Genomic DNA, 20,872 nt, shown 5'->3' on the forward strand with positions numbered 1-20,872 from the left:
TCTTCTGTGCTATTTCCATTCTTTTTTCAGATAACCATTTGGACATCTTTGACTTTCTGATCTTGACAAATTATACTGTGTTTTGTTTTTTATAATATCCTTTACTTCTGTCCATAGTTCTTCTGGTTCTCTGTTGAATACATTTGTTCTTCTGGCTCTCTATTTAATAAATTTAACATTTCAGATCATTTTTTGACATTTTTCTTGAAGGAGGTTGGTATGTTTTTGAGGTCATAGTTTGGTAGCAGATTGAGTTGATCTTCAAGAAACAGAAGAAAGGAGGTGCTGATGCCCCTCTACAAGTCATTGGTGAGGCCCCACTTGGAATATTGTGTTCAGTTTTGGAGGCTGTATCTAGCTAAGGATGTAAAAAGACTGGAAGCGATGCAAAGAAAAGCTACGAAAATGGTATGGGATTTACGTTGCAAACCGTATGAGGAAAGACATGCCGACCTGAACATGTATACTTTGGAGGAAAGGAGAAACAGGGATGACATGACACAGATGTTCAAATATTTGAAAGGTATTAATCCGCAAACAAACCTTTTCCGGAGATGGAAAGGTGGTAGAACTAGAGGACATGAATTAAGGTTGAAGGGGGGCAGACTCAGGAGTAATATCAGGAAGTATTTTTTCATGGAGAGGGTGGTGGATACATGGAATGCCCTCCACAGGAGGTGGTGGAGATGAAAACGGTAATGGAATTCAGGAGATGAAAACGGTAATGGAATTCAAACATGCATGGGATAAACACAAAGGAATCTGTTTAAAAGGAATGGATCCATGGAATCTTAGCAGAGATTGGGTGGCGACGCTGGGCAGATTTCTACGGTCTATGCCCTGATCATGATTGAATAGATAGGATGGGCTTAAGTGTAAATTTTAAGTGGCTTCAACATTAGCTTCAGAACTTTTAGTACAAGAAGCGTGCTGGGCAAACTTATATGGTCTGTGCACTGAAAATGGCAAGGACAAATCAAACTTCGGTATATCAAGTAAAATGAGTTTATCTTGTTGGGCAGACTGGATGGACCATACAGGTCTTTATCTGTCGTCACTTACTATGTTACTTGTACTTTGCACACAAGGAGTTCTTGATCTGTTCCACAATCTGCACCAAGCCTTTTCTTTGCCATCAAAATTGAATTCTTCCATTGATTCACATTGAGAATGTAGTTAAACTGGTTTTGAATTCTCTGTTTAGTGAGGTCCACATATATAAGTGTTGCTTTGGCTAAATGAAGAAAGTATTTGCAATTAAGAGATCACTGGCTTCACAAAAATTGGTAAATTGATCTCTTGCTTCATTTCTTGTCCCTAGACCATAACGTCCAATTGCATTACCTTCCTTTTCATTACCAACTTTGGCATTCCAGTCATCAAACATCAATAGTACCTTCAGTTTACATATTTTATCAGTTTCAACTTGATCATAAAACTGGACCACATCTTCTTCATTTGCATCAGTTATTGGAACATAAACTTGAATTACTGTTATGTTAAAGAGCTGTCCATGAAGTCAGATTGACATAAGTTGATCATTAACAGCATTATATCCTACTACTTGTGCCCTTGCAAGGTCATTCCTGACTATGAAGCTAACTCCATTCCTTCTATATTTTTTGTGTCCTGAGTAGTAGGCCGCATGTTTATCTGAACAAAAGTGTCCAATTTCCGTCCATTTCAGCTTGCTTATTCCCAGAATGTCAATTCTTAAACACTTCTCATCTTTTACTACATCATTTTCCTTGGTTCATAGTTTGCACATTCCATGTTCCACTTATGATTCTGTCTTTACATCTGTGGGTTTTCTTCATAATGGTAGCCTCAGCAGCCAGAAGACTAGAATGCCTTGATCTGGCTACATCATAAAATCCATTGGTACTTTGAAAGATCCTTAGCTCTTCCTTAATATCATGTTGAATGCCTTCCCACCTTCCAGCACCAGGACATTTTTTGCTGTTTGATTCTCCATATGGTAGTATACAGGGATGATTCACCCTTACCTTCTCCAATGTAGTGTGAGTTACCCCCATATTGTTGCTGCCCATATATAGGTGGTGTAACTTGGTCTGGCATCTCTGCTTGTCTGCCATGGGGGGTCCTATCAGCACAGCCTTAAAAGCTTCAGAGATGCATGCAAAATCCTCCCTATGAAAAGGGGCATGCCTCAAGGGGAATCTTAATTTAGAAGCGTAAAAGTTATAAATTTAGGTCTATCATTCAATTGCTTATCTTCATTGTTAAGTTCCTAAGGGGGTCTTTTACTAAGCCACGGTAGTGTTTTTTAGCTCGTGGTAGAAATCAGCTGGCAGTATTCACCAAGATGCCCATTGTATTCCTATGGGCATCTCGGCATTTACCACCAGCTGATTTATACCATGAGCTAAAAATGCTACCGTGACTTAGTAAAAGACCCTCTAAGGTTTTTTTTACCACCTTAAATCTGCTCCTGTTGTCACCCATTGTTTTTGTTCCCAACTTTAGGAGTTTAGTGAAATTCTGAGTATAAATTTAGGCACTTAGGTCCAGATTCTATAAATGGCGCCGAAAGTTTGGCTCTCAACGCTCTCAAACGGTGCTTTGTAATGAGCACTCTTTATAGAATGCATTAAGCACCAAATTTGGCACTCAACTTTGGGTGCAAGGACTTATGTCAGCTGAAACCTGTTGTAAATCCTGGTGTCAAATTGAGTGCAGATCCTCACTATTCTGTAACACTGCATGCATATTTTGTGAATGCCCCTGACCCACCCGTGCTCCTCCCACGGCCACACCCCCTTTAGAGTTGCACACGATACAATTTAGGCACCTATTGTTACAGAATGGCGCATTGACAGATCGGTGCCCACATCAAAATTAGTGCCAATTACGTGCTTGTTAGCGCCATTAATTAAATCATTAGCTAATTATTTTGGGCGTCAATCTGGGATCCGTGCCCAATTGATGGCACCAAAATTTGGGAAACCTTTATGGGATCTGAGGGTTAGCATTAGTAAATTAAAGAAAAAGACAATTAGGAGCATAAATCTTTTGAGTATCAGCTCCAAAACGATTTAAAGCACTGGTCATGCCTTGTATCAGTGAGGTTGTCTGAAACTATTATACATTGAGGGCTGATTATCCTTGAGGGGGAGGTAGAAAAATGAAGAGGGAGCCTCTGGAAAGATTCTGGAAATTTGGACTGTCGAAATATTTATTTATTTATTTAATACATTTATACTCCACATTTTCCCACTAGTTATAGGCTCAATGTGGCTTACACATAACCGTAGGGTAGGCTACAGTTCAGAAAGTATAAATGAACAATGTAATAGTAGGTTATTAAGCGTATAGGCATCATATAAAACAACAGAGATAACAAAAGATAGTACAGGGTAATACAAGATAATAAGGTCCATGGATTTTGCTGAAAACAGGAAAAATTAAGATTAGGTTGAGTCTGGAAGGTATGCCTTTTTGAACATGGTGGTCTTCAATAATTTTCTGAAATTTAAATAATTCTGAGTTGATTTTAAAGTTCTGGGTAGTGCATTCCATAGTTGTGTGCCTATGAAGGAGAAGTTGGATGCGTAGGTAAATTTGTATTTAAGGCCACTGCAATCTGGATAATGTAAATTTAGGTAGGATCGGGAGAAACTGGAACTGTTTCTGGGTGGTAGATCCACCAGATCTAACATGTATTCGGGAACTTCTCCATAGATGATCCTATGAATCAAGGTACAGACCTTAAAGGCGATGCGTTCTTTAATGGGAAGCCAGTGTAATTTTTCACGAAGGGGCTTGGCAGATTCGAATTTTAATTTTCCAAAGATCAGTCTCGCCGCTGTGTTCTGGGCGGTCTGAAGTTTCTTGATTAAATGTTCTTCGCATCCTGCATAGATTCCGTTGCAGTAATCTAAGTGGCTTAATACCATTGATTGTATTAGATTGCGGAACATATCTCGTGGAAAGAAAGGTTGTATACGTTTAAGTCTCCATATCGAATAGAACGTTTTCTTTGTGGTGCAGTTTACTTGGGTTTCCAGGCTTAGGTGCCGATCGATTGTGACTCCGAGTAATTTTATGCTATCCGAAATGGGGAGGGAGTAATTGGGGATATTTTAAGTGGTAGGTTTATATGAGGCAGTGAGTCTTCTCAGTATTCAATTTCAAATGAAATGAGTTAGCCCATGCATCCATTGTACTCAGGCCTAACCTGATTAAATTGGTAATTTCAGCCAGGTCCTGTCTGAAAGGTATATAAATTGTGACATCATCAGCATAAATAACGGATTTAGACCTAGGTTGGTTAGGGTGTTAGCCAATGGTATCATCATTATGTTGAAGAGTGTTGGAGAGAGTGGCGAACCCTGGGGGACTCCGCAATCTGCTTTCCATGAAGATGATAAAGTGAATGATACATACCTGTAGCAGGTGTTCTCCGAGGACAGCAGGCTGATTGTTCTCACGACTGGGTTGACGTCCACGGCAGCCCCCACCAACCGGAACAAAACTTCGCGGGCGGTCCCGCACGCAGGGCATGCCCACCGCGCATGCGCGGCCGTCTTCCCGCCCGTGCGTGACCGTTCCCGCTCAGTTGAATGACAAGCAAATGATCAAAACGCAACTCCAAAGGGGAGGAGGGAGGGTAGGTGAGAACAATCAGCCTGCTGTCCTCGGAGAACACCTGCTACAGGTATGTATCATTCACTTTCTCCGAGGACAAGCAGGCTGCTTGTTCTCACGACTGGGGTATCCCTAGCTCTCAGGCTCACTCAAAACAAGAACCCAGGTCAATTTAACCTCGCAACAGCGAGGGCATAACAGAAATTGACCTACGAAGAACAACTAACTGAGAGTGCAGCCTGACCAGAACAAATTCGGGTCCTGGAGGGTGGAGTTGGATTTAAACCCCAAACAGATTCTGCAGCACCGACTGCCCGAACCGACTGTCGCGTCGGGTATCCTGCTGGAGGCAGTAATGTGATGTGAATGTGTGGACAGATGACCACGTCGCAGCCTTGCAAATCTCTTCAATAGTGGCTGACTTCAAGTGAGCCACCGACGCTGCCATGGCTCTGACACTATGAGCCGTGACATGGCCCTCTAGAGTCAGCCCAGCCTGGGCATAAGTGAAGGAAATGCAATCTGCTAGCCAATTGGAGATGGTGCGTTTCCCAACAGCGACCCCTATCCTGTTAGGGTCGAAAGAAACAAACAATTGGGCGGACTGTCTGTGGGGCTGTGTCCGCTCCAAGTAGAAGGCCAATGCTCTCTTGCAGTCTAATGTGTGCAACTGACGTTCAGCATGGCGGGTATGCGGTCTGGGAAAGAATGTTGGCAAGACAATTGACTGGTTAAGATGGAACTCCGACACCACCTTCGGCAGGAACTTTGGGTGGGTGCGGAGCACTACTCTGTTGTGATGAAATTTGGTATACGGAACATGAGCTACCAGGGCTTGAAGCTCACTGACCCTATGAGCTGAAGTAACTGCCACCAAGAAAATGACCTTCCAGGTCAAGTACTTCAGATGGCAGGTATTCAGTGGCTCAAAAGGAGGTTTCATCAGCTGGGTGAGGACGACGTTGAGATCCCATGACACTGCAGGAGGCTTGATAGGGGGCTTTGACAAAAGCAAGCCTCTCATGAATCGAACGACTAAAGGCTCTCCAGAGATGGCTTTACCTTCCACACGATAATGGTAAGCACTAATCGCACTAAGGTGATTCCTTACTGAGTCGGTCTTGAGTCCAGACTCAGATAAGTGCAGAAGGTATTCAAGCAGGTTCTGTGCAGGGCAAGAACGAGGTTCTAGGGCCTTGCTCTCACACCAAACAACAAACCTCCTCCACTTGAAAAAGTAACTCTTTTTAGTGGAATCCTTCCTAGAGGCAAGCAAGACACGGGAGACACCCTCAGACAGATCCAACGCAGTGAAGTCTACGCCCTCAACATCCAGGCCGTGAGAGCCAGAGACTGAAGGTTGGGGTGCAGCAACGCTCCGTCGTTCTGCGAAATGAGAGTCGGAAAACACTCCAATCTCCACGGTTCTTCTGAGGACAACTCCAGAAGAAGAGGGAACCAGATCTGACGGGGCCAAAAGGGCACTATCAGAATCATGGTGCCGCGGTCCTGCTTGAGCTTTAGTAAGGTCTTCCCCACCAAAGGTATGGGAGGATAAGCATACAGGAGGCCGGTCCCCCAATGAAGGAGAAAGGCATCCGACGCTAGCCTGCGGTGTGTCTGAAGTCTGGAACAGAACAGAGGCAGCTTGTGGTTGGTCTGAGAGGCGAAAAGGTCCACCGAGGGGGTGCCCCACTCTCGGAAGATCTTGCGTACCACTCTGGAATGGAGCGACCACTCGTGCGGTTGCATGACTCTGCTCAGTCTGTCGGCCAGACTGTTGTTTACGCCTGCCAGGTATGTGGCTTGGAGGAGCATGCCGAACTGGCACGCCCAACGCCACATCCCGACGGCTTCCTGACACAGGGGGCGAGATCCGGTGCCCCCCTGCTTGTTGATGTAATACATTGCAACCTGATTGTCTGTCCGAATTTGGATAATTTGACAGGACAGCCGATCTCTGAAAGCCTTCAGTGCGTTCCAGATCGCTCGGAGCTCCAGGAGGTTGATCTGCAGATCCTTTTCCTGGAGGGACCACAGACCCTGGGTTTGAAGCCCATCGACATGAGCTCCCCACCCCAGGCGAGATGCATCCGTCGTCAGCACCTTCGTGGGCTGTGGAATTTGGAATGGACGTCCCAGGGTCAAATTGGTCCGAATGGTCCACCAGTGCAGTGAAGTGCGGCAACTGGTGGAGAGGCGGATGACATCTTCTAGATTCCCGGTGGTTTGAAACCACTGGGAAGCTAGGGTCCATTGAGCAGATCTCATGTGAAGACGAGCCATGGGAGTCACATGAACTGTAGAGGCCATATGACCCAGAAGTCTCAACATCTGCCGAGCTGTGATCTGCTGCGACGCTCTGGTCTGGGAAGCCAGGGCCAGGAGGTTGTTGGCCCTCGCCTTGGGAAGGAAGGCCTGAGCCGTCTGAGTATTCAGCAGAGCTCCTATGAATTCCAGAGACTGGGCTGGCTGGAGATGGGACTTTGGGTAATTTATCACAAACCCCAGCAGCTCCAGGAGTTGAATAGTGCACTGCACGGACCGGAGAGCTCCTGCCTCCGAGGTGTTCTTGACCAGCCAATCGTCGAGATATGGGAACACGTGCACTCTCAGCTTGCGGAGATACGCCGGTACCACCACGAGGCACTTTGTAAACACCCGTGGGGCAGAGGCGAGCCCAAAGGGCAGCACACAATACTGAAAGTGCCGTGTGCCCAGGCGGAATCTGAGATACTGTCTGTGAGCTGGCAGTATCGGGATGTGAGTGTATGCGTCCTTTAAATCCAGGGAACATAGCCAATCGTTTTTCTGAATCATTGGCAGAAGGGTGCCCAAAGAAAGCATCCTGAACTTTTCTTTGACCAGGAATTTGTTCAGGCCTCTCAGGTCTAGGATGGGACGCCCCTGTTTTCTTTACCACAAGGAAGTACCTGGAATAGAATCCCTGCCCTTCCTGCCCGGGTGGTACGGGCTCGACCGCATTGGCGCTGAGAAGGGCGGAGAGTTCCTCTGCAAGTACCTGCTTGTGATGGGAGCTGAAGGATTGAGCTCCCGGGGGACAATTTGGTGGCAGGGAGGCCAAATTCAGGGCGTATCCGCACCGCACTATTTGGAGAACCCACTGGTCGGAGGTTATGAGAGGCCACCTTTGGTGAAAAAAATTTAACCTCCCTCTGACCAGCAGATCGTCCGGTACGGACACTTTGAGGGAGGCTATGTTCCCATGGATCCAGTCAAAAGCCCGTCCTCGGCTTTTGCTGTGGAGGCGCAGGGGCCTGCTTAGGCGCACGCTGTTAATGAGAACGAGCGCGCTGGGACTGTCCCTGTGCCTGACGAGGCCTTCGGGCCGGCTGGGTGTACCTACGCTTGGTAAAAGCATAGGGCGCAGCCTGCCGGGCCCGGGAAAAACGTCCACCTGCTGAGGTGGATCCTGAAGACGCCCGGTGGGACAGCTTGTCGAGGGCGGTTTCCCGCTGATGCAGTTGGTCCACCAGCTGCTCGACCTTCTCGCCAAAGATATTATCCCCCCGGCAAGGGACGTCGGCCAGTCTCTGCTGGGTGCGGTTGTCCAGGTCAGAGGCACGCAGCCATGAGAGCCTGCGCATCACTATACCTTGGGCCGCAGCACGAGATGCCACGTCACAGGTGTCATATATACCCCTGGACAGGAACTCTCTGCACGCCTTCAGCTGCCTGACCACCTCCTGAAAAGGCCTAGACTGCTCTGGCGGGAGCTTATCAACCAGGTCCGCCAGTTGCTTCACATTATTCTGCATGTGGATGCTCGTGTAGAGCTGGTAAGACTGGATGCGGGTCACGAGCATGGAAGATTGGTAGGCCTTCCTCCCAAACGAGTCCAGAGTGCGAGACTCCCGCCCCGGGGGCGCCGAGGCGGTATCCCTCTTGAGAGCAGAGTCCACGACCGCCGAGTCATGAGGCAATTGGGGCCGCATTAACTCTGGGTCTGAGTGGATTCTGTATTGGGATTCTGCTTTCTTGGGGATGGTGGGATTAGATAGTGGTCTCAACCAGTTCCGAAGCAGTGTCTCTTTGAGGACATTGTGCAACGGTACCGTGGAGGACTCTCTAGGTGGTGATGGATAGTCGAGGACCTCGAGCATCTCAGCCCTCGGCTCATCCACAGAGACCACGGGAAAGGGAATGCAAATAGACATATCCCTGACAAAGGAGGCAAAGGAGAGGCTCTCAGGTGGCGAGAGCTTCCTCTCTGGTGAAGGAGTGGGGTCGGAGGGAAGGCCCACAGACTCCTCTGAGGAGAAATATCTGGGGTCCTCCTCCTCCCCCCACGAGGCCTCTTCCTCGGTGTTGGACATAAGCTCGTGCAGCTGAGTCCTCAACCGGGCCCGGCTCGACGTCGAGGCACCGAGGCCTCGGTGGTGTCGTCGAGCGGTGGACTCCCGCGCCGGCGGGGATGAAGCTCCCTCCATCGACGGGGACTCCACCTGCGTGGCGGTCGAGACCGACGCCGCAAGCGGTGTCGAAGGCCTCGGCACCGGGCTAGAGCTCGCCGGCGCCACAGCAACGGCGCCGAGGGCGCAAGCACCCCCGGCGCCGGCACAGTCTGGCGCATCAGCCCTTCCAGGAGCCCCGAAAGGATGGCTCAGAGGCACTCGTCAAGGTCCGCTGTCGGGAAAGGCGAGGGGGCCGGTAGAGGCATCGGTGCCGGAAGCTGTTCGGGTCCAGGAGACTGCACCGAAGTGCTGGGACCCTGACGCGGCGGTACCTCTACTACAGAGGGGGACCTCTCCTCTCGACGCTGCCGCTTCCTCGGCGTCGACTCATCTCCGGCGCCGGGAGCTGGATGCATCGAGGGCGACCGATGACGGTGTTTCTTCGTCTTCTTGCGATGCCCGTCATTGGCGCTTGGTGGAATCGAGGAGGAGGAGGTCGATCCCCCTCGGCCTCGAGGGACCGGGTCCGACAGGGTTCGGTCCCGAGGGCCCTGGGTAGAGGGAGTGACCGGGGCCGATTGCCCCCGCGGCCTCTCACCCCTGCCTTCACCGGAGGACCGGTGGGCCGACGGGACCTGTGCTCCTGGGGTCGATGCCATCGGTGCCGATTTCGTGGACATCGATACCGGTACCGAAGAACCGGCCGTCGATACCGATGCCGTCGAAGTCGACGTCGAGGGGCCGGCGCAAGTTCCAAAAAGACGGTCCCGAAGAACTTGCCTCGCTACTTGTGTCCGTTTCTGGAGACCGAGACACAAAGTGCACGTCTTGGTATCGTGCTCCGGCCCGAGGCACTGGAGGCACCAAGCGTGAGTGTCGGTCTGCGAGATATGCCGGCCACACCGACCACACTTTTTAAATCCACTCGGGACCTTCGAGGACATCGATGGAAAAATCGCGTTGGCGAAATCAAAGTCGTCGATGGTGGCGGTAAAAATCACACCTCAAAAACAAATCGACCGCGCGCGACGCCCTCGCTAAGAGACGAGGGAAAAACAAAGTTTAGCGTTTTTTTTTTTTTAAACTAAACAGAAAAACGAAGAACGATGAAACGAAAAGAGAAAAAAAAATTCGCGGTTAAGCGCGATCCGGTTTCCGGGGCTGACAGAGAGAGAGACGAACACGGCTCTCTCCAGCGCGGAAAAGAAAAGACTGAGCAGGAACGGTCACGCACGGGCAGGAAGACGGCCGCGCATGCGCGGTGGGCGTGCCCTGCGTGCGGGACCGCCCGCAAAGTTTTGTTCCGGTTGGTGGGGGCTGCCGTGGACGTCAACCCAGTCGTGAGAACAAGCAGCCTGCTTGTCCTCGGAGAAAATTAAGTTCCATTTCACCCGATATGATCTGTATGAAAGGAAACCTTTAATCCAGTTAAATATGTTTCCGCCAATCCCAAAATAATCAAGAAGATGTAGTAAGATGTCATGGTTAACCACATCAAATGCGCTGGACATGTCAAATTGAAGAAGAAGTATGCTTTTACCACCAGCAATTAGTTGTTTAAATTTGGACATAAGGGTAACCAATACAGTTTCAGTACTGTAGAGGGAGCGAAAACCGGATTGTGACAGTCCAAGTTTCCAGAATCTTTCCAGAGGATCCCTCTTCATTTTTCTACCTCCCCCTCCAGGATAATCAGCCCCCAATGTATAATAGTTTCAGACGACCTCACTGATAAAAGGCATGACCAGTGCTTTAAATCAGTATAGAAATATCAGTTCCCACTTTTTCCTTCATAGGGAATCCTGTAGTAGACAATTGCCATAGAGCATCCTGGCGAACAACACTCAAGAGTCTGCAGGAATCTCAGGGTCTATGTAGTAAGCTATGTTAAAATCAGGAGGTCAGGCCAGATCAGCAGCTCAGGTGGTAAATGCTGTGCACTGTCATGCAGAAGGTCTCTGGTGCAATCCCTGAATCAGGTCATCCACTCCTAAGGCCAGCTGGGGTTGTGGATTCAATGGAGGCACTTTTACAACCCCTTGGTCAGGGAGCCATGTTCAACCTAGTGACTAACTACAGGGCTCATGATTGAAAGGGTCCGAGGGAGTGCTGATGCATAGCCACTTGCTGAAGGATACTGCTGCAATGGCCTGGGGGAGGGGAATATAGAATGATTAGAAAACAGAAGTAGTTGCTCAGAGTACCAAAATTTCAGCCCTGGTTCCAAATGATCTGGCCTGGAGAAATGGGGCAGAGAACGCAGGCTGCAGAAGACCTAATTTTTTGGAAGGGGTAGAGTGTAATCAAAGCAAGACCTCTCTACTCCACCCATTCCTTGATGTTGGTAAATCCCACCACCTCAGCTCCCCATTAAAAGTGCAAGTCCTGTTCTTCTCCAACCCCATCCAAGTCAAGCCCCAAGGCTCAGGGTAGAGGTGGAGATCTGCATCAGCCAGAGGAGACGTCCAACTTGGCCAGCAAACTTGAAATCAGCTACACCTTTATTTGGCTACAAGTACTTAGATGCACAAACTGTACACTACCTTAGGTGGCCTGTTAAGATCTGGGGAGGTGGCACAAACATTTTTATGAAGAAATAGTTAAATATACTTTGGTGATGTAACAAAAGTAAACTTAACCCCAAAGTTTATATGCCACAATAAGGAGAAATGAGCTTGTTACCACGGTAGTTTCATAGTGAAAAGGGCCAGATGTATTAGAAAATTACCATGATCCTATTCGTTATTGGGTGTCCTTGCACCTCACTGGAATGTCCTTGTCACCTGATTCATGTATAAGTCACAGTGCCCTTTATTACCCAGATGTCCTACGTGCTCTCTCTTACCTCATTGAGCGCTTGGCGGTCTGATTTCGGGAGGTTCTTTGCCTGGTTGTCTGCTTCTGCCCATTCTTTCATCACCTGTGCAAGAGAAGGATCACAGAAGTAAGAAGAGACACAGACAGATGGATAGACATGCCAGCACAGAGAATGGAACCAATGAGGAAGCTGCAATATGTCATTTCAGTTTCTCTGTATTTTTTTTCACTGTGTGGACTTGAAAGATTAATATAACCACCCTGTACAACACTATGCTCACTCACAAAGATTGTTCATCTCATAGGGGGCGCTCAAAATTCGGCATTGGAAAAAATTGGCATTAAACATGATTGTATAAAGGGCACTTGCCCTTTCTAGAATAGTGTGTAATGTCTATTCCAGCACCTAACTTTAGGCACCAGACTTACACCTTCTGAAACCTGGTGTAAATGCAGGCGTCCAATTTAGGAGCACTGAGACAGAATTCTGTAACAATGCGTGCAACTTTTCATAACACCCCTGACAACCCCCCTTTCAGTTATGCGCTAGTAGAGTTATGTGCCGTGCCTTATACAATAGTGCGCAGCTAGATGCACATGCAAATTTTAATGAGTGCCAAATAACTTCAATAACTGGTTGTTAGCACCAAATTATTGACAGTTAAGGGCCTGTTATGCAATTAATTTGCACATGCATCTTGGGTACGCGCACAAATTTGGGTGTGGAAATCTGGGCACTATATATAGAATCCAGCAGAAAGTGCAGAGAATGGTTAAAAAAATAAACCACACAGAGTGAGGGGACACACCAACCCTGTCCTGAAGATACACAACAGGGACAGTCAGCCCCTCATCTTTCCCCTGACGGCCCCTCCCAGCCCCTTAACTTTATTGTCTCCATCCAGAGGACAAAGAGCTAATCAAAAGAATGAATTGCGCAGATGTGGGAGGCAAGTTCCACAGGGAGAACAGATGTTGTGTAGAAGGTTAATGTGACTGAGGGAGGTGTAGAACCTGCAATAATTACACACTTGGGATCTATACTAATGAACTATTTTTGGGACCACAAACACACCTCCCTAAACACAGGCTCACACACACTGTCAGTCAGAGGAACAGAGCACAGGCGGCTGGGAGGGCTCTTCTTTTGGGCAGGGATGTGGAATGGAGCACAGAAAGAGGAAAGATGAAGGACACAGAAACTGAAACCAAAGATACAAGAGGAGAGATTAAATAGGAGAGAAACAGAGAACATGCATCTGAAAAAGATATTTGGTCCTCCTGTGCTGCCCAGCTGTGCAGGACTACTGTGCTATCGCAGATCTTATATGTTCTGTGATGTTCCGTTCCTAAACCACTAAGGCCCCTTTTCCCTTAATTCTATAAAGTTGCATGCCTAAATTTGCGACTAGATTACAACTTATAGAATAAGGTCAGTTACATGCATAACTTAATAGACTAATTAGAGGTAATTGGCCTTAACTAATTACTGGCTATAACTGGTCTAATTGGCAGTTTACATGTGTAACTGCCCTTAGTTGATATAATTTGCATGCTTAAATTCCAGAGTGTGCAACTCCAAGGGGGGGCAAGGACCTGGGAGAGCCATGGGCAGGTTGGGACATGTCAGGCAGTTATGCATTCGGGTTACAGAATACTACCATTTACAAGCCTAACTGTAAATGCTGACTTACACTAGTATTCTATAATGGCAGTTGCATGTGTAACTGCTTTATATAAAATCTGCACTTAGGGCTGGATTCAGTACATGGTGCCCAAATTTGGCGCCAAAACAATGACTGCTGAGCACTGTTCTAAAAAAGACGCTCTGAGTTGGGTGCCTTCTACAAAAAAGCGTCAGGATCTGGGCATGCAAATTTACACCAACTGAAACCTGATGTAAATTCTCACACCTGAATTAGGTATGGATCTCCAGTATGCTATAACATTGTGCACATCTTAAGTGAATGCTCCTGACCCTTACATGGCCACGCCCCCTTTTCAGCTGCAGGCTAAACAATTTATGTGCATATCTTTATAGACTAGCCCCTAGCAAGAGGTGCACGTAAATTCAAATTGTTGACAATTAGCATCAATAATTGATTGTTAGCACCCAATTATTGGCATTAATTAGCTCGTTACACAATTACATTGCAGGCGCAACCCAAATTTGTGTGTGCAACTTTGAGTGCCATTTATAGAATTTGGGGGTTAGCATGCATTGTCTTGGTGCCTAACTTTAGGCGATCTATTGAGAATTACCCTCTTTGGCCAGATTCAGTAAATGGCGCTGAATGTAGAATATCGCTTAGTGTGGATTCCCACATACAACTTTGAGTGCAAAGACTTACACCTGCTGAAACCTAGTGTAAATCCTGGTGTGCAAGCTGGGTGCATAACCATGGTATTCTATAACACTGCACCAAAATGTTTGGAATACCCCTGACCCACCCATGCCTTGTTCAGGCTAGAGTAGCAGACTTGGTGGAGCTGATGGAGACAGAGAGGTACATAGAAGAGACCTACAGGGATGTTGTAGAGAAGTCCCAACTCCAGTCTGGTAGCCCTTGTGCTACCTTGGAGGAGGGAGGTCTCCTAGAAGGAAAGCATCACCCTGGTGAAGTAGCAAGTACTCCTGTAGCCAGGACCTGCCCACCAGGGGATGTACTATCCTCTCGCACCAAGGATATGTCTCCAAGTGTTGCCCGGGAGGGAAAGGTTAGTACAGCTGTTGTAGTTGGTGATTCGATCATTAGGCATATAGATAGCTGGGTGGCTGGTGGACATGAGGATCGCCTGGTGACTTGCCTGCCTAGTGCGAAGGTGGCGGACCTCACACGTCACCTAGATAGGATTTTAGATAGTGCTGGGGAGGAGTCGGCTGTCTTGGTACATGTGGGTACCAGTGACATAGGAAGATGTGGGAGAGAGGTTCTGGAAGCCAAATTTAGGCTCTTAGGTAGAAAGCTCAAATCCAGATCCTCTAGGGTAGCATTTTCTGAAATGCTACCTGTTCCACGCGCAAGGCCCAAGAGACAGGCAGAGCTCTGGAGTCTCAATGCGTGGATGAGACGATGGTGCAGGGAGGAGGGTTTTAGATTTGTTAGGAACTGGGCAACATTCTGGGGAAGGGGGAGCCTATTCTGAAAGGATGGGCTCCACCTTAACCAGGGTGGGACCAGGCTGCTGGCGTCGGCATTTAAAAAGGAGATAGAGCAGGTTTTAAACTAGAAATGGGGGGGAAGGCCGACAGTCGTTCAAAAGCGCATGGTTCGGGATAAGGTATCTTGCAAGGATACCTCACAAACAGGGAAGATAGGGTTTCTGGATAGTGAGGTTGCACAACAGACCGTGGTAGGCCAGGTGCCCTTAAATACAACCAAAGATCAGACAATAGATGGCAAATTATTAGTGTCAAGTACTAAGCATCATGCAAATAGGAACAACAAACATACTCTGAAATGTCTATATGCAAATGCTAGGAGTCTAAGAAATAAGATGGGAGAGCTGGAATATATTGCACTAAATGAAAAATTGGATATAATAGGCATTACTGAGACCTGGTGGAAGGAGGATATTCAGTGGGACACTGTCATACCGGGGTACAAAGTATATCGTAATGATAGGGTGGACCGGACTGGTGGAGGGGTAGCATTGTATATTAACGAGAGCCTTGACTCAGATAGATTACAAATTCAGCAGGACACAAATCACACCTTTGAATCATTGTGGGTTGAAATTCCATGTATAAAAGGGAAAAGGACGGTGATAGGAGTATACTACCGTCCGCCTCGCCAGGATGAGCAGGTAGACGCAGAAATGATAAAAGAAATCAGAGACGCAAACAAAATGGGCAATGTGATAATAATGGGTGACTTCAATTATCCAAATATAGACTGGGTAAATGTAACATCGGGACACGCTAGAGAGGTACAATTCCTTGATGAAATCAAGGACAGCTTTATGGAGCAGCTGGTGCAGGAGCCGACGAGAGAAGGAAAAATTCTAGACTTGGTCCTTAGTGAAGCGCATGATCTAGTGAGGGACGTTATGGTACTGGGGCCGCTTGATAATAATATGATCAGTTTTGATATCAACCTTGAAGTAACTATACACAGGAAGTCAAATACGTTAGCGTTTAACTTTAAAAAAGGAGACTATGATAAAATGAGAACAGATTAAAAAAAAAAAAAAAAACTTAGGGGGCCAACTGAGAGGGTAAAAACTGTACAACAGGCATGGACACTGTTCAAAAATACCATCCTGGAGGCCCAGGCCAAACATATTCCGTGAATTAGAAAAGAAAGACGGAAGTCCAAAAGACAACCGGCGTGGTTGAAAAGTGAGGTAAAGGAAGCTATTAGGGCTAAAAGAAACACCTTCAGAAAGTGGAAGAAGGAACCATCTGAAAATAACAAGAAGCAGCATAAGGAGTGTCAAAGCAAATGCAAGGCGCAGATAAAGAAGGCCAAAAGGGATTACGAAAAAAAGATAGCATTAGAGGCAAAAAAACATAGTAAACATTTTTTTCGATATATTAAAAGCAGGAAGCCGGCAAAAGAATCGGTTGGGCCGCTGGATGACCGAGGGGTAAAAGGGGCAATCAAGGAAGACATAGCGGAGAGATTGAATGAATTCTTTGCTTCGGTCTTCACCGAGGAAGATTTGGGTGGGATACCGTTGTCAGAAATGGTATTTCAAGCGGACGAATCGGAGAAACTTACTGACTTCACGGTAAACCTGGAGGACGTAATGGGGCAGTTCAGCAAACTGAAGAGTAGCAAATCTCCTGGACTAGATGGTATTCATCCTAGAGTACTGATAGAACTGAAAAATGAGCTTGCGGACCTACTGTTAGTGATATGTAATTTGTCCTTAAAATCGAGCGTGGTACCGGAAGATTGCAGGGTGGCTAATGTAATGCCAATTTTTAAAAAAGGTTCCAGGGGAGATCCGGGAAATTATAGATCGATGAGTCTGACGTCGGTGCCAGGGAAAATGGTAGAGGCTATTATTAAAAACAAAATTACAGAGCACATCCGAGGACATGGATTACTGAGACCGAGTCAGAACGGCTTTTGTGTGGGGAAATCTTGCCTGACCAATTTACTTCAATTCTTTGAAGGAGTAAACAAATATGTGGACAAAGGGGAGCCGGTTGATATTGAGGGGCATAATTGAACGAAAACGCCTATCTCCATGGGCGTTAATCTCCAAGAACGGGTCCGTGAAGGGGCGGACCGAATCGTATTTTGGGAAAAAATAGACGCCCATGTTTTATTCAACGATGTGTGAGCTGGGCGTTTTTGTTTTTCAGCGATAATGGAAAATGAAAGCGCCCAGCTCAAAAACGAATACATCCAAGGCATTTGTTCGTGGGAGGGGCCAGGATTCATAGTGCACTGGTCCCCCTCACATGCCAGGACACCAACCGGGCACCCTAGGGGGCACTTTTACAAAAACAAACAAAAAGGTAAAAGAGCTCCCAGGTGCATAGCACCCTTCCCTTGTGTGTTGAGCCCCCCAAATCCCCCTCAAAACCCACTGCCCACAAGTCTACACCATTACTATAGCCCTAAGGGGTGAAGGGGGGCACCTACATGTGGGTACAGTGGGTTTGGGGGGGGTTGGACGACTAATAAGCATTAAGCAGCACAATTGTAACAGGTAGGGGGGATGGGCCTGGGTCCACCTGCCTGAAGTCCACTGCACCCCCTAACAACTCCTCCAGTGACCTGCATACTGCTGCCAGGGAGCTGGGTATGACATTTGAGGGTGAAAATAAAAAGTTGAGAAACTTCATTTTTTGTGGTGGGAGTGGGTTAGTGACCACTGGGGAAGTCAGGGGAGGTCATCCCCGATTCCCTCCAGTGGTCATCTGGTCATTTAGGGCACTTTTTGGGGCCTTATTCGTGAAAAAACAGGGTCCAGGAAAAGTGTCCTAAATTCTAGCTAAAAACGCATACTTTTTTCCCATTATCGGTGAAATGCGCCCATCTCTGTTCGTCAGATAACCACGCCCCAGTTCCGCCTTCGCCACACCTCTGACACGCCCCCATCAACTTTGTCCGCATCCGCGACGGATTGCAGTTGAAAACGTCCAAAAATCGGCTTTCGATTATACCGCTTTATTCATTTTTGTGAGATAAACGTCCATCTCCCGATTTAGGTCGGAACTTGGGCGTTTTTCTCATTCGATTATAAGCAGGATTGTGTATCTGGATTTTCAAAAGGCGTTTGACAAGGTACCTCATGAAAGGCTACAGAGGAAATTGGAGGGTCATGGGATAGGAGGAAATGTCCTATTGTGGATTAAAAACTGGCTGAAGGATAGGAAACAGAGAGTGGGATTAAATGGGCAGTATTCACAATGGAGAAGGGTAGCTAGTGGGGTTCCTCAGGGGTCTGTGCTAGGACCGCTGCTTTTTAATATATTTATAAATGATTTAGAGATGGGAGTAAGTAGTGAGGTAATTAAATTTGCTGATGACACATGGTTATTCAAAGTCGTTAACTCGAGACAGGATTGTGAAAAATTACAGAAGGACCTTACGAGACTGGGAGACTGGGCGGCTAAATGGCAGATGACGTTTAATGTGAGCAAGTGCAAGGTGATGCATGTGGGAAAAAAGAACCCAAATTATAGCTACGTCATGCAAAGTTCCACGTTAGGAGTTACGGACCAAGAAAGGGATCTGGGTGTCGTCGTCGATGATACACTGAAACCTTCTGCTCAGTGTGCTGCTGCTACTAGGAAAGCAAATAGAATGTTGGGTATTATTAGGAAAGGTATGGAAAACAGGTGTGCGGATGTTATAATGCCATTGTATCGCTTCATGGTGCAACCGCACCTTGAGTATTGTGTTCAATTCTGGTCGCCGCATCTCAAGAAAGATATAATAGAATTGGAAAAAGTGCAGCGAAGGGCGACTAAAATGATAGCGGGGATTATCTGCATTATGGAGCAGTTGCTAAAGGAGCCAACAAGAGGAGGAAAAATTCTAGACTTAATGGAGCGCATGATCTGGTGCAGGAGGCAATGGTACTGAGGCCGCTTGATAACAGTGATCATAATATGATCAGATTTGATACAGCTTTGGAGTAAGTACACACAGGTAATCTAATACATTGGCATTTAACTTTCAAAAAGGAGACTATGTTAGAATGAGAACAAAGGTGGAAAAAAAAAACTTAGAGGAGCAGCTTCGAAGTTCAAAAATTTACATCAGGCATGGAAGCCTGGAAGCCCAGGGCAAATATATTCTGTGTATTAAAAAAGGGGGGAAGAAGGCCAAACAGTCGGTATGGTTAAAAAGTGAGGTGAAGGAAGAGCTAAAAGAAAATCCTTCAGAAAATGGAAGACGAATCCGAATGAAATAATAAGAAGCATCATAAGGAATGGCAAGTCAAATGCAAAGTGCTGGTAAGGAAGGCAAAAACACATAGTAAAAAAAATTTTAGTTATATTAAAAGCAAGAAGCCAACAAAAGAATCAGTTGGACTGCTAGATGACACCTCAGGGAAGACAAAGCCATAGCAGAGAGATTAAATGAAAATTTTCTTCGATTTTCACCAACGAAGATTTGAGAGATACCGGTGCCAGAAATGGTATTCAAAGCTGGTGAGTCGGAGAAACTGAATGAAATCTCTATAAATCTGTAAGATGTAATGGTGCAATTTGACAAATTGAAGAGTAGCAAATCGCCTGAACCAGATAGTATTCATCCCAGAGTACTGATAGAATTGAAAAATGAACTTGAGAACTATATTGTTAGTAATACATACTGTAACTTATCTTTAAAATCAAGCATAGTACCAGAAGATTGGAGGGTGGCCAATGTAACACTGATTTTTTTTTTCTTTTCTTTAATAAGGTTCCAGAGGTGATCTGGGAAATTATAGACAGGTGAGCTTTACGTCGGTGCCAGGCAAAATGATAAAGACTAAAGAACAAAATTACAGAGCATATTCAAAAGCATTAATTAATGAGACAAAGCCAACATGGATTTAGTGAAAGGAAATCATCTATTACATTTCTTTGAAGGGGTGAACAAATGTGGATAAAGGTGAGCTGGTCAGTATTCTCAATGGAGAAGGATAGATAGTGGGGTTCAGGGCCGTACCTAGGGTCTCTGGCGCCCCCCTGCAGACTATCAATTGGCGCCCCCCCCCCCCCCCCCCCCCCCCCCCCGTGAAAATGATCACCCCCCCCCCATGAAAATGATCGCTCACCACTTGCCACACTGAAAGGAATTGTCAGCAATATTCTTAGAAACAAATTGGTATACATTGCAAAATAAGATAGCAGATGTAAATTCTCAAAGTGGACATATTCCAAATGCTAAAATGAAAATAAAATGATTTTTTTTCTACCTTTGTTGTCTGGTGACTTTCTTTTTTCAATCATGCTGGTCCAGTATCTGATTCTGCTGCTATCTGTCCTCTTAACTCCATTTCCAGGGCTTCCTTTCCATTTATTTCTTTACTTTTCTCCTTTCTTCTTCATTTCTTGCTCTATATCCATTTCCAGCAATTTCTCCTCTCTCCCTGGGTCCTGCCCTCCCATCCATGTCCATTCTTGTCCCTCTCTGCCCTTCCCTCCTCCATCCATAGCCAGCAATCCTCCTCTCTCCCCTCCCCTCCATTTCCAGCAATTTGTCCTCTCCCTGGGCCCCCATGTCCATCCTTGTCCCTCTCTGCCCTTCCCTCCTCCATCCATAGCCAGCAATCCTCTCTCCCCTCCCCTTCCAGCAATTTGTCCTCTCCCTGGGCCCTGCCCTCCCATCGATGCCTCTCTGCCCTCCCATCCATGCCTCTCTGCCCTTCCCTCCGCGCCCTGGGGCCTTTAAATCTTTTACTTCTGGTCGCAGCAGCGTCAGTGAAAGCGGAGCGCTGCCGACATCTCCCTTCCCTTTGCGCTCTTGGTTCCCTCAGTGTCCGCCTTCTTCTGACGTCAGAAGAAGGCGGGACACTGAGGGAACCAACGAGTGCAAGGGAAGGGAGACGTCGGCAGCAGTGGCGTAGCTAGGGTA

General features: G+C 46.9%; 1 protein-coding gene across 2 annotated transcripts in view; it reads right to left on the reverse strand.

Annotated features, from left to right (window-relative positions):
* The window catches only part of APLP1 (amyloid beta precursor like protein 1), a 254,004-nt gene that overhangs the window by 93,173 nt on the left and 139,959 nt on the right, over positions 1-20,872 (reverse strand). For both annotated transcript variants that reach the window (XM_030212233.1, XM_030212232.1), the window contains exon 8: positions 11,869-11,943. In XM_030212233.1, the coding sequence (XP_030068093.1) occupies positions 11,869-11,943 (75 nt within the window). The remainder of the gene's footprint in view (positions 1-11,868; positions 11,944-20,872) is intronic.

This window comes from Microcaecilia unicolor, chromosome 8 (assembly GCF_901765095.1).
Source record: "Microcaecilia unicolor chromosome 8, aMicUni1.1, whole genome shotgun sequence".
Lineage (NCBI taxonomy): Eukaryota > Metazoa > Chordata > Amphibia > Gymnophiona > Siphonopidae > Microcaecilia > Microcaecilia unicolor.